This window comes from Leptopilina heterotoma, unplaced genomic scaffold (assembly GCF_015476425.1).
Source record: "Leptopilina heterotoma isolate Lh14 unplaced genomic scaffold, ASM1547642v1 Lhet_70, whole genome shotgun sequence".
Classification (NCBI taxonomy): Eukaryota; Metazoa; Arthropoda; class Insecta; order Hymenoptera; family Figitidae; genus Leptopilina; species Leptopilina heterotoma.
The window spans coordinates 2,234,605-2,249,946 of record NW_025111162.1 but is presented as its reverse complement, the minus strand read 5'-3'; the positions used below and the strand labels follow the sequence as shown (position 1 = coordinate 2,249,946).

General features: G+C 29.7%; 1 protein-coding gene across 8 annotated transcripts in view; it reads left to right on the top strand.

Annotated features, from left to right (window-relative positions):
• LOC122510570 (disintegrin and metalloproteinase domain-containing protein 10) overlaps window positions 1-15,342 on the top strand; it is a 1,090,443-nt gene that overhangs the window by 418,808 nt on the left and 656,293 nt on the right. For 7 of the 8 annotated variants that reach the window (XM_043625327.1, XM_043625328.1, XM_043625329.1 and 4 more), the window contains exon 4: window positions 12,550-12,668. In XM_043625327.1, the coding sequence (XP_043481262.1) occupies window positions 12,550-12,668 (119 nt within the window). Of the gene's footprint in view, window positions 1-10,220; window positions 10,258-12,549; window positions 12,669-15,342 lie in introns of those variants that run through there. The other variant, XM_043625330.1, reaches the window with a different exon arrangement.

The window sequence follows — 15,342 nt, the reverse complement described above, 5'->3', positions numbered from 1 at the left end:
TCCCAATAATTTGTCACACCCAAGCCTCAATTTCATGCAATAAAACTGGTGTGCTTACGATGTAATTCGCTTCTTCGCGACAGTTAACTCCTGGAGACAGGTTATCGCGAGGTTTACCGTCTGCGAAACTCGACCGGTTCAAGGGTTCGCCACGGGCAATCGAATTCGGGTAGACGTTAAACTCAAACATCGCGAAGTGTTTGGAATAGATAAGACTGAGAAGTTATAGTGAACACAAAATAAAGAAGTGGAATAATTTAAATCAATTCATTAAAAATAACCTAAAAATTGTTAATTACTCTCTCTCGCATATTATACAATTTTGGCAGCCCTTTCGTCACACTTTGAATTGCTCTAAATATATGACAGTGATCATATAACAAACTCAAAGCAATAGATAGTCGAATTAAATAGCCGCGTAAAGATTGAGAAATTAAGACGAGTAGAGACGAAAACAACGTAAGGGTAAAAATGAGTGTTTTAAATTGTCCCATTTAAATAAACCGTTAATAGTGAAAAGTTCAAAATAGTAATGACTGAGAATTAACAAATGAACAACCCATTAACAAAAATTTACAAAATAATCAATCATCAAATTTGCCCGTTCTGACCAGAAGAAAGGTTAGTTTTAAATGACTCTCTCTCATTCTTCTTGTTTCAGTGCGGTAGGGATTAAGGTTACATAATATAAAGATAATTGTAAGTAAAAATTAATTATGACTATTGCTAAATAAATATAATATCTTATTTGGTCTAAACAAGATGTTAAATTGTTCTGAACCAATAGTTCTTATCTGCAATCCCTAATGAAATGCCTAAAAGTCCTAAATTAACAATAGATTGAAAATTAAATTAATCGAGATATAAAGAGAAGAAGAATACACGATCCCATAAATAAAAACTTTTTTTTTATACTCCTGCCCTATTGGCCTTACGCACTTCGACAAGAGTCCCCGAGAAATACTTTTTTGGATTAAGCATAACCATTCTACTTATGAAATTTTCTATATATTAACCTAATTTGCGTCTACAGCCGACTTTTATTAGGAGTACTCGCATTCCGCCTGGACCACCCGTCAATGGGTTTTCTCGCCAGAGAAGAGGGAAACTGTAGAAAACCTCTCCTGAGTACAACCGGTTTATCGACAGTCGAGTTCTAATGGTGTGTACCGGACAATAATCGACGGTGCACATCATTATACCTCGACGTCAAACCTCCTGCTCAGATTTTCTCACGTGCCGGAAAAATACCAAGCCAAATGGGCGCGAACCAAGGGTACTTATACCCTTGGTCCTTAAACGACCGCCAAGCGAGGCATCTATCCGACTGAGCTAATCTGTCGGTTAAATAAAAACATTTAAATTCATTTTAAGTGGTTGTTGTGAACCGAAGATTAAGCTACAACTTTTGTTTTATTAATTAAATAACGAAGGACCTTATTGAATAACCTATATATATTAAACATTTTTTTCACAACATTATTATTCGTTATTTATAATTTAGTTGTTATTATTAATAAATAAACTTTATTATAATATTGTACTTGAAGAAAAAAAAATTATATGTATTTTCGTTTTTTAAATATATTAGGGGCCGTACACATAATACGTCACGCGGCTAGGGGGAGGGAGGGGGTCTGAGAATTGTGACTAAGTGTGACATGGGGGAGGGGGGGGGTGAACTCATGTGTTACGTCACAATCTTTTAAATTCAAAGATTATAAGAAATTATATGTGACAATGTCACTTTTTCTAAATAAAACAAGTTAAAAATGCTTTAAACTATTTAATATCTATTATGTACCTATTTAACATCTATTGATTTATTATTTATAATATAATATGATAAATAATATATTCTCTTAATTTGAATCAGTTAAAAATCTTGGTTTTAACTGACAATCAGCAGTGACTGACTTTTTGCTTCTGAATCAGTTAAAAAAATAACTGAAAAATTATCCACAAAACACCGAAACTTTTCTAAATATGTATATTAAAGATTTGCTTGCATACTTCAAAAAATTTACTTGCAAAGTTTAGTTAAAATTGTGTAAAGATTTAAATTTTTTACTACAATAAATGTTTATCGTCAAATTTTCTTAAAAATATAGCTTGAAACATTCCTGAACATTTTAATTACATTTTCGACTATAATTTCGTGAATATTTTCAGAAAATAGTTTCGCGTTAAACATTTATTGAAGTGGGATATTTAAATCTTTACACAATTTTCACTAAACTTTGCATTTAAATATTTCGAAGCTTGCGAGTAAATCTTTAATAAATTTTTAGGAAAGTTTCGGTGATATGTAGGTAGTTAAACGTGACTAAATGAATCAATCAAAAAAAATTGTATTGAAACATCAGTTATTTTTAACTAATTGTCAGAAAAAAATATTTTTAACTGATTCAATAATTTTGAGTGCAGGATATATAATATATAATGTCAAATGTATAAAATTCACATTAAAATTTACGTGTGTGACGTGACGTTATAGGGGGAGAGGGGGTTCAAGGTTAATTTTAAAAAATTAAATTTATTTACATGCTTTTAAAACGAGGTAAACTGTCGAGGCCCTGATCAGAGCCATATTTTATATCTAGTGAACACCCCACTTAGGGTTTTGGACAGAATTTCTGGTCAAACCCATAAGATAAAAAAATTCTTAAAAATGTAGTATAATTACTCCGTTTAATTAATTTCTTCAATTGTTTATAATTTTATTATGGTAACTAATTTAAAAAACTTAATTCATTTACACTTTATTCAAACGAGCAAAACTGTCGAGGCCCTGATCAGAGTCCTATTTAATATCTAGTGAACAGCTCACTTGGGGTTTTGGCCAGAAATTCTGGTCAAACCCACAAAATAAAAAAATTATTAAAACGATAGTATAATTACTCTCTTTAATTGTATTCTTCAATTGTTCATTATTTTTTATTAAAAGTAATTTTAGAGATGTAATTTTTTTACTCTTTATTTAAACAAGGAAAACTGTCGAGGCCCTGATCAGTACCCTATCTAAAATCTAATGAACACCCTACCTGGGGTTCTGGCTAGGAATTCTAGTCAAACCCCTAAAATAAAAAAATTATTAAATAACTAAAATAATGATTGCCTTTCATTGTTAATAGCTTCTACAACAAAAAGGAATTCTAAAAGCTTTATTAAAAAAAAATTTAATAGGGAAAACTGTCCAGGCCTCGACCAGAACCCTGTTTTAAATAGGGCAAAGTGGGGCATTTTCTGCACGGGCATAAGACTTTTTTATCATCCGTGCGGTTGATATACTCAAACAGTTTATTTTTCGCGACGCGTCAAAAATGCTATTTTACAGGTCATTTTAGTTACTTATTTTACTAATTGCTTTTTATTGCTCATAGTCAAAAACAATTTTATTGGAAACTTTGATACTCTAATTTTCCATTTTCGTAAAGAAAGTATAAAAATGTTATTTTTTGTGGGAGAATTGGCTGTCGCAAAATTGCGATTTTAGTGCAAGTTTAGCAACCTTTTGGTTTATTTACATTTCACAACTTGGACATAGCCTTAAAGAAACTCATATTTGCAATAGAATAAATATTTAAATCACATCTTTACCTCCCGACACGTGCTCATCAACCGCCATAGATATATATAGTTTACCGAATGTCCGAACCGCGTTTGACGCCATTTTTGTTCACATTAACCAATTTCATGGACACTTTTAATTCTTAATTCTTATTCTTCTAAGTGTTTTGTTCTGACAGTCGGCATAGCCAAAAGTCATTTAAGAAGAAGAAGAAGATAAAAAGTCTATAAATGCTAATTTGCCTGGACTACCCAGGTAGAAACTTGTCAAGTAGAGGAGACTGGGGTAAACCTGCTCACTTTTTTTCAGATCGGTAAAAATCTAGGAAATTTTTCTCTAAATCCAAATTAATTTATATCATTTGAAATCTTATGATTTCTACTAAAAATATAAAAAAGGGTTTTTGATTTATCTTTTTTAGTTTTACTTAGAGAAACTTTTTGAGGGATTACCCACTTTGAAATTTTCAAAAAAAAATTGAAATTTTTTTTTTGTTTAAAGTACTCTTTTTGGACACCAAAATGATATGTCATTAGTTATGTGATTAAAATTAAAATGTCATTTTTGATCCTACTAACTTTGATTTTTCGATGTTGGATTTTGAACTTAACGAGACTCTATTTTGGTTGACAAGAATATATGATGAACAAAAATAATAGTGGTCGAGCAGGTGGAAGCAAATTTTAAATTTTCACCAGGTAAAAAACGATAGGCAGAAATGATAAGAAATTTTCTCTTTTCGTTTATTCTCTTCTCAAATAAATTCTTACAAGTTTAAAAAGTTAAAATATTTCAAATTACAATAATGAATGTTTCAACATGACTTAAAAAATATTTGTAATGAGTCCTGCCATAAATTATATACTTTTGAAGTCCAAAAAAACATATGAACATTGAGGGACACCACTGACATTTTTGAAAGATTTCACAGATAATTTTTTTTAATAGTGAGAACAAAATCAGCTTATAAATTACAATCCAGTATCAAATCATATAAGGAGTAAGTTTAACACAAATTTATTGCAAATAAAATAATAAGATGCAAGAAACAGAATTTTGAGGGGACACCACTGACAAGGGACACCACTGACATTTTGCTTTATTTCTTAATTTCAAAAAAGAAAGACTTTATTTTTAAGTTAAAGTCGTTGCGGTTTTAAAGTACGTTTAATAACTGAAAATAAGATACAATAATATTTAAAAAATATTAATATTATGAACAATTTTTTGATGAACTGACATGGTGTGCTCGATAAAGTGATACTTACTTTCTGCCACCAACCGTACAAGTTATAGACGTGATAGAATGTTGTAATGTTTTTTCTTTAAGAAGCTATACATATCACCAATACTATTAACGCTTAATAAGACAATTATATGCACAAAGTTATTTAAATATCAGGTATGATATTCAAAATTTGCGATAATTACTTAAAAATATTAAACTTACGGACAGGCGATTTTGATTTTTTTTCTAGCACTGGATCAAAATTATTCTGTTAGCACAGTTACTATATAAAAATATAGACTCTTATCTGTACAACATAATTTTTTGTGGTACTAAAAATATGAGAATCAACCATTTTTATTATCCTACCAAAAAAAGTATGAAGCCATGGGCAAGATCGAATATCGAAAATATCGAAGAGAACTCGCAGCGCGATTAGGAAAAAAGCATTGGAGAAAGGCATACTCATAAGCAAAGTGCATGTTGCAGATGGAGCTGCGGTTGTCCAATTGTTGGCGCTAACTTTTAAAATGTTGATAGCCTTTTTTGAAATTGATAAAAAATAAATATTTATTTTTATTCATTTTTTAATTAAAAGTAATTAAGAAAATTAAATAAACAAAAAACTTTTTTTAATATTATTAATAACAATGAACATACATTCTAATTCAGCATCAGATAATTAAAACTAGACAAATGGTATATATTTATCAATTTATGTTTATTAAAAAAGAAATTAGAATAAATAAATTGAAATCAATATTATTGAAAATAATAAATAATTATTAATAATAGTAACAAAGAATATAATTATAATAGGGCAGGAGTTTAAATCTTATATTTAAATGTAATGAAATTAAAGTTATTAGAATTAATTCAAAATTAGGTAGCAAACTAAATTTAGAAATGGCGTAGAACAGTTAAAGATAATTCCCTATTTAATGCTTAGCGTTCGCCAGTTTCATATGCCTTACGCTTGTATGTTTGTGTAAGTTTAATTGTATATCAAATTCACAAAGAAAAAAGAAAAATTGTAATTAATTAAAAAGTAGGCAGGGAACTGAATTGAGAAATGGCAGAGAACGGCAAAGGAGACGGCCGCTTGCGGCCGTCGACTGCGCTAGTTTGGTAAAGTTCTGATTTCTTAAGTGCGGACAAGGGACACCACTGACATTTTGCTTCTATTCTTCTCTGCCAAATTTTTTCAGAGAATTTCTAGCGACTAAGAATTAATAATTTAAGTAGAAGGAGTGATTAAGAAAAATAATTGACTTACAAAACTTTTATATATGAACTAGTATTCCAAATTTTTGGGCAGGACATGAAAATTACATTTTAGTTTTAATCACCCATATATCGATATCCCAAGTGAAAAGACAATTTTCGAACTCTTCAAGCAGGGTCGCGCGCTATCGTTTACATTGTAATGAAAACTTTGGGGGCGCATGATTATTCCTCAAATTTCAATTTCCTAATGTTCAAAACATCGAAATTCTTATTATCGAAACATCATTTCGCATAATTTTCAGTTTTCGAAATTTCATTCAACATAATTTTTAATTTATCGATTTATTCTTTATCCTATTATTTAAATAGTCGAATTGTTTTTTAATATAATTTTTAATATGTCGAAAATTTTTTTGACATACATTTTGTTTTTCCGAATGACTATTTGTCATAATTATTAATCCTCCGAATTGCCATTTGACATAATTTTCAAACCTTCGAAATATTATATTACATAACTTTCATTTATCGAAATTTTATTTGTCATAATGTTCATTTACTCGAATTATCAAGTGACATAAAGCGCATTTACTCGAATTCTCATGTGACATAACCTTCAAATCTTCGAAATGTCATATTTAAGAAATTTCATTTATCGAAATTTTATTTGTCATAATGTTCATTTACTCGAATTATCAAGTGACATAAAGCGCATTTACTCGAATTCTCATGAGACATAACCTTTAAATCTACGAAATGTCATATTTCAGAAATTTTAATTTATAGAAATTTTATTTGTCATAATTTTCATTTATTCGAATAACCATTTAACATAAAATTTATTTGTCCGAAATTCCATTTGACATAATTTTCAAACATCCGAATTACTTTTTAACCTATAATGCAAGTCACAGAAAGTTTCACTGTTTCACAGCGATAAGTATACTAGTAATTCCGAAAAGCGTATATACGCTAATTAATTAGTGAAATTTCACTAATTCGCAGCGTATATACCCTAATTGTAATCAGTTGTATACTTATCGCTGTTTCAGATTTAGAGAGCACTGATCAGAAAAACTTGCCGTATCCTATTAAAAGAATTATTCTAGATTTTTTCAAATCTCTAGCTAGAAAATCTTGACACTAAGGAAGAAAACAAAGCTCCCATAAAAATAGGGGAGATTGGGATATTGTGGGCCACACTTTTTCTTAGCTCAATATCTTACACAAAAAATTTTTCGTGTCAGTAGAAGGTCTAAACTGTCATATATCATAGTCACAATTGAGACAATAAAATAGGCTCAATTAATTACACATTTTAAGTGAACAGCTCTATCGCTTGAATCGCAATGAATATAATTGTTTTTGTTAAATTACTATAACTATGAGTGATTTTAATAACATTTCCAATTAAATCGTTAAAGCAACAAATACTTCCCCAAAAAAGTGGCCCACAATTCCCCAAATGCTTCATTTAACAAAAAGCTTTGCATTATTTATTCATTTTAATTTAATGCAAAATTTTGTTTTTGGAGTCAAAGTACCAATGACACACTATAATTAAAAAAAATATTTTCCATAATTAATTCTTGAAAATCCTTGTAAAAACAATAAAAACATGAAGGCCCAAAATAAATATTTGAATGTAATTTTTCAGGTGATTTTTGTTAACGGTTTGTAGGTAATTGTAAAGCGTTGTAAAGTCATGAAATGCTAATGGAAAATTTACTTTGGACGAACAAAATAAAATTTTTTTTAATTGGATGATGAAACTTGTAAATATTATTAAATAATGGAGGTGTCCCACAATTCCCCAATCTCCCCTACACTCGTAGTCAATCATTTATAATTAGATATTAAAAATAATTTTTATGTTCGATACGGTCAAAAATTGAAAAGTCTAAAGAAACAGTCTTTTTAAAACATTCATAATTTTATATAACATGCACACTTTTATACATGCTTTTAAAAATATGATTCTCTACTAATTAATATAAAATTTTTGCATTTTTTATTTAAAAGCCATGATAGTTTCACTGTCACGTTACCAAAGTTTACATTTTTCTAAATTTTGACAAGATAAGCCGTCAAGTCTCTGTCAAGTTACTAAACAGTTTATCAGGTCACTGGCCAGAAATTCTGGTCACAATCGGAATAGAACTGCAGTTCAACAAATAAATATTATTATAACTTAGTAATAATATGTTATTATCTTAACTTGTAGTTAAGATAAGTTACCATTTAGTCACCGTTCTTAGATTTAAGTGTTATTGGTAGAGAAATTGTTCATTAGTCTTAAATATTTGAATAAACACAAAAATATAATTAAATATGTAATTATAAACAAAATACAAAGAGCCAGGAAAAATTATATTTTATTCTAGATTTTGAGCAGAAAACTGTCCAGTTACTTGCCAGTTACTGGTCAGTTACTTGCCAGTCACTGGCCAGATAATCTAACCAGTGACTGCTAAAGCAGCGTGTTACATTTCTAATCAATCACTTGCCATATTTTCTGGTCAATCACTGGCCAGAATCTAGAAAAACTTCCCAGTGACTGGTCATTACAGAGTTGAAATTTCTACCTGGGTATTTGTTTTACATCTATTTTTAGAAATAATTGAAGGGTGCGCTATAAAACAAAGCATTAAGCGCCAATTTTTCGTTGGTTAGATTCGCATCAAATTTGACGTTATAAATCCTTTTCTGTACAATATATGGTTTGATACCGGTCACTGTGTGGAGGAGTAATGACTGGCTCAAAGGAGCGAGAGAAAAATGGTCTTCAGATTGCAGAGCCGATCGGTGACGGTCAGAAAGAACCCAAACAGGGTTCGAGTGCTGAAGTCCCGTTCAACTCTAGGTGTCGGGCGACCGAACCTCAGCAAGGTTCTGGAAGCTGTCCCCTAGAGCCGGTTGCAACCTCTGAGATGACGTCGTAGGTTTGACCAGAAGTTCAAAAAGTCTAAGCCTTGAGTATCTGTCCCTGGTTAGGACAGATCAAAAGGTCGCGAAGCCTTGAGTCACGTCCTGTGTGTCAAACCTAATCGGTCAATGTTTGTTTGAAACAAAATATTCTTCGTAAAAATAATTGATAATTTATCCTAAAAACGACTAATTGTCAATGTAAAGTTTGATTTGTTGTTGTTGTTTGTCCTGAAAAGGACAGGTTGTTGGAAATGGTGAGGTTCCGCCGCCAGCGGAAGAGAGATGAGACGTCGTTTCCAATAAAATATTTATTTCCCCAAATATTTTTCCCTGAGGAGGACGGCAGGCAGTTGACGGTTTGGCAGGCGGCGAGGTGGCAGGCGAGGAGTCGGTGTTGAAGTGGCGGCGTGGCAGTGGCTGGGAGCGTCACTCGGCAGAGTGACAGTTGGCGAGAGAGCGTGCCGTCAGCGACGCCAACGCAGGTATCCGTGTCTCTCGGGCGAGAGCCGTGTTGCTTCGTCGAAGTCTGGCGAGGTAAGAGAGAGAGTCAGGGAAAATGCGCGGTATTTATGCGCAAGCGCGGTACGGTTGAGGTTTCGAGAGCGAGAGTTAGTCGAGCGGGAGACACAGGGCGAGTCAGACGTGTCTCCAGATTTTCCCGTAAAGGCGATGCACCGTGCCACGTTGCCTTTTACCGTCAACTTTGTACCGTACCTCCGGTACAAAAATCTAAATTAAGGCTAAATTAAAATTTAATGAATTTACTTTTATAATATTCTTTAATGTTATATTCGGTATTTTATCTAATATATTGTAAAAATATAATAGACAGAATTATAATATACATTAAATAATATTATGTAGGATAAGAAACAAAATTAGTTATTTCCTCATGCATAGAAAGTGCGTGCAAAAATAACACTTGAAAGGAATTTTCAAAGTTTATTAATATTTGATTAACTTTTGCAATGAATTGCAAAATTGTGTCAAATATTAAAACTTGAAAAGTAACCAACTATAATAGGTTAAATCAGTAAGAAATTCTTACTTAGTTAAACTTTATGATAATTACAAGCAAATTTTTATTATCAATAAACTGATATTAATAATTATTGATATTTGGCTCTAAAAGTTGAAGTGTCGTGTTGACGGATACATCTTTGTTTTAGCGCTGGGAATTGATATAAATCAGACGCCAACTGGTGGCGGAAAATCAAACTATTTAAATACCCCGATTTGGTCAAAGTTAACAGTGTCAAATGTAAATATATTTAATTTTCGAAAAATGGAAAGTGTTAAGCTAGTAAGTCGTTCTAAAACTTCTTATCGGGAAAATTGTTCAGTTTCTGGATATAACAGTAATGCAAAAAAAGACTTATTAGTATCTCTACGCGGAAAAAAAAAGTTCACGAATCTCTCCTGAACTAGTATATCACTTTTGGATGGGACACAAAATTCTTGAAAATCAACAAACACAGTTCGTCAAAATTTCATCAACTCCTTCACTAGAAACATAGTACGGTTTCCGAACTTTTCGTCAAAGTTAACGAAACATTCGTGAATTTTTAAAAAATGCTAAAAACAAGAAAAAATAATTTCCAGACACTACTTTTTTATAGTATTTCACTTTATTTGATAACTTGACGCCTATTACGCACCCAACTACACAGAATACACAATTTTATCGCCATTAAAATTCGTAATTCGCTTCACGGGATTCGAACCTAGTACCTATACCCTTTAACATAATATTTCTAACAACTAACCGCCACGGCTAAATCTAGATACACTGTCCTTCGACAAACGAAACGATTAGCTTTGTCTGCTGTAAACCTCAGGACCGTGCAAAGTAGAAAAAGTCCCTTATCGTAACTTTTAATTCATTTTATGAATTATTTGTTTCACAAAGGAAATTAGCAAACAAAAATATTCACTAAGTAATAAAAAACACTGATTCTAAATAATAACTTTCATCAAAGAATTTTCCCAAATGTAAACACCGATGACACCGACTGAATGATGAATGCTTGATCAGCCATATTTGATGCGCATTACGAACTAAGCATACTACTGACACTCGCTAGTTCACGATTTTTTCGTGAACTTGTACCTCTACTTTTGACGAACTACTCTTCCTTAACAGTTCATCAAAAATTCATTAACTTTGTTTCAGTTTTTCGTTGACGTTCGCCATTTCTAATCAAAAGTGAATGAAAATTTTGAAATTTTGTGTCCCATCCAAAAGTGATATACTAGTTCACGAGAGATTCGTGAACTTTTTTTTCCGTGTACATAGATTTCCAAAACAAAATTATTGCATATAGAAGTTGAATATTTTGTTGTAAAAGTGGAAAAAATGGATAAATTAAAGGCTTAGAAAATCGCTGAGAAATAAAATAAAGTTACAATCAAGAAAAGAGTGTGCTTCTTTGTTTTTTAATTATTTACGGATGAAAATTGTTTTGGAGTAATTTAACCTATAGTAAACAAAATTTTAATCATGTTTTTTATTTTTAAAATGAAATTTATAAATAAATTGTAATAAATGAAGAAAAAAGGCAACATAAATAATAATTAATAATTATTCATTTCCTGCGGCAGTTCTTTCAAATTAGACGTTTGCAAACACAGAGCTGTCAAACTGAATTGTCACTGTAATTATTTTTAAATTTTCCAATCTTAATAATATAATTGGCATTAAGAACGTGATTTTCTTCAATCATATTTCTGTGGCAAGAAATCGTATTCGCCTAAGCAAAAATATTTTCTATTTTAATTAGCATTTTGGAAAAAAATTTGATATTACACGTGTATTTTGCACTATTTTGGGGTATATAAGCCGCCATATTGAATAAGCCACGCCCCTATGTCAATTCCCATTTTATAACATTATATCCACATAGCACAATAATTTTCTGCAAATTTGCGGCAAGTTTTCAAAGCCAAATTTGAAAACTTGCCTGGCAAATTTGCAGCAAACTTGCGGTAAATACCAAAATGTCCGTTTGGTGGCAAGTTTGCAGAGCAAATTTGCAGATGTAAATGTAGTGCGCAGCTCTAGATGTCATAGAAAACTACTGCGCATGCATTTAACATTTACTTTGCCATGCAAATTTTCTGCAAATTTGTTCTGCAAACTTGCCACCAAACGGACATTTTGGTATTTACCGCAAGTTTGCTGCAAATTTGCCAGGCAAGTTTTCGAATTTGGCTTTGAAAACTTGCCGCAAATTTTCAGAAAATGATTGTGCTATGTGGGTATTTATAAGTAAACAAAAATATTTACATAAAAAATTATTTGCTGAATAGTATTCATTCTTATAATTTTTTATTATTATTTATTATTCTCTCTTTTGAATTAGTAAAAATGTTTACTAATAAATTAGTGACTAGTTGTAATATTTTTATGCGGTTTTTTTGTAACATTATTTTTGTATTTTTTATGTAAAATTTTAAATAAAAATTAAGAAATAAAATTACAAAATAATAAAAAAATGAAAATGACAAATTAATAACAAAATAAAACAATTAAAATAATAAAGTTATCACAAAAAAGCATTAAATAATTTTTCTAAATATTCTTCTTTTATTACAGACAATGGACAATGAGATTGACTCGTGATTCAGATCTTTTCGCGAAGGATGCTGTATTCGAGGGTACAAATGGACCTATAAAATTTGACTCGACCCATTCCTACAGTGGTACAATTCAGGGTGAGTGCAGTATATTAAATTTTTATTATTCTGTTTTCGAATTCAACCTATTTTTCGAATCTTCAAATATATATTATATGGCGATGAGATAATATGAGAAAAAATGTCTTTTTATAAATACTCGCGCAAGTGCAAAAGTAGAAAACGTGTAAGGACGAAATGAGCTTAAATGGGCTTTGGTAATGAGTACACGAACTCGAAATATGGGTCACGGTAACATGTGCAGTTTACTGATTTTCAAGTCCTTTTTATAGTTATCCCTTTCATTTTTTTATTCACATATGATTTGAATAATTGAGACATTTCAAGCTCAATTTAACGAATCAATTCACCGAGAGAAAAAGATTTTAAATATAAATTTTTATTTTTAACAAATAATGAGAATTATTTGCTAGAAATAAACTATATTTTTAAATTAAAAAAATTAATTATTTTGTGATAGAATTAACAACAGCAGTATAATTAACACAAATAACGACTTAGTATTTAGTACTGTTTATTACAAAATAATACAAAAAAACGGTTTTAACAAAAAGCAAATATAAAATGAATAAACATTAATTATTTAATTAAATAATAATATTATTATTAATTAAAATAAAAAAACTTTTAGCATTTAATGAAAAGTATATTTGCTGCAAGTAAACAATATACTTAAGTCAAGTAAAAGTTTACTTAATTAAAATAAAATGTATAGGAATTACTCACCTTAAAGAAATTTTATTAAATTTAAATTTCAAATATATTTTATTGAATGTAAATAAATTTTATTTTAATAAAATTTTAATCATTTTAAATAAATTTTATTGAATTCACAGAAATTTTATTTAGTTCAAGTTTGAAATAAATTTGATTAAATATTAAATAATTACATAAAATTTAAATTAACATTTGAATTCAAGGGATCAGTTTCGTTCTTTTAAGGGGAGACCCTACCTTTATTTTGACCCCTTTAAAATAAAATTATTAAACGAGGTAATATTTTAATTTTTGAAGAGGTTAGAATTTTTTTCTTTTGACCTATTGCATATTATTGCAAATCTATGCAAGAAGTTGTTTAGAATTGTAAAATAGGCATGGAAAAAAATTTTCGTTGAAAAATATTAAAAACTGTAAGAGAAGATCGATTTTTACTATTCAAATCTTTAAATTTTGCCGAAATTTCGAAAGTCCTGAACCTTTAATTTTTTCCAATTTGAATATGGAATGTGCTTCCATTCTGAAAGTTGTCTCTTTTATTGAATTGGATAACACAACAATATTCTGCTCAACAATATTTTTATGGATATCTCTTCCAGACCTTTTCTTTTCGTGTATAATTTAACTGTTTATGCCCAAGCAAAAATTTCTGTCAAATGCCAGTATTCACAACAGGCGCAGTATTGCACCAGTACTGGCTTCAATAAAATTTCTGTACTACGCCAGTACTGCCCTTTAAGACTAGTATGCCAGTACTGTGCCAGTATTGTGAAAACAACACTGGCAAACCAGTACTACGGTTTAATAAATTTTAATAAATAAAAAATTAAAAAAAAAAAAAAAAAAATTTTTTTTTTTTTTACACGGTAAACTGACAATAGTCAGTTAGAAACTAATTAATGGAAATTTATGCAGTAATTTATAGAAATTTTTGCAATAATTTATAAAAATATGTTCCACATAAGTTACAATTAAAAATTTTTGCTGTAATTTATGGAAATTTATAGAAATTTTTGCAATAATTCGTAAATATATGTAAAGCAAAAATTATCATTAAAATTTTGGATTTCTGTCATTTATGGAAAATTTGCGGTAATTTATGGAAATTTATGCGGTAATCTATAAACATTTTGACGATAGTTTACAAAACTATGTAAAACACAAACGAGAACTAAAAAAATAAACATTGGAAATTTATGGTAATTTATGGAAATTTTCGCGGCAATTTATGAAAATTTATGAGATAATTTATAAAAATTTTGACGATAGTTTACTAAAATATGTAAAACACAAATTAGACCTAAAAAATTGAATGTCGGTAATTTATGGTAATTTATGGATGTTTTAGAGGTAATTTATGGAAATTTATTACACTACCGTCAGGAATTATCGGTACGGCTGCCATTACCATTAGTAGATGTTTTACTCATTGAAAAATTGAGAAATTGAGAGAAGACTAGAAATTTCTAGCCCTAACTACTGTTTATGAAAAAATAACAAAAATTAATTGTTTAAACAATTAATTAAATTGTTATAGTTTTTTTCGTCCATAAGAAATACTTAAACATTATTTTAATATTATTTTTGATATTCCTCTGATATTCTCTTAGATTCCCGCGTCAAAGGACCGCTGCGCGTGACGTCACATGCAAATCCCGTTCTGCTCGGGATAAACAATGTTTAAATAAGTCAGTTGTCCAAGCCGTGCCATTTTTTTTCTCAACGGAATATTACTCAGTGGTAATCAGAGAATAAGTACTATTTTTTTCATTTTGAAATTCGATTGAGAACATGGTTTTTTGCTAATTTGTTATAAATAAATAATTTGTTTATTTATTAAATTTCAATATTTTTTTACGAAAAAAATTTTATTCAAAACTTTGACTCAAATAAAAAAGAATGCCTCTTGAATCATTAAAATCGGTTAACAAGTTTCTTTTTAATTAATTTTTTAAAAAAAAGTGTCTGAAAACTT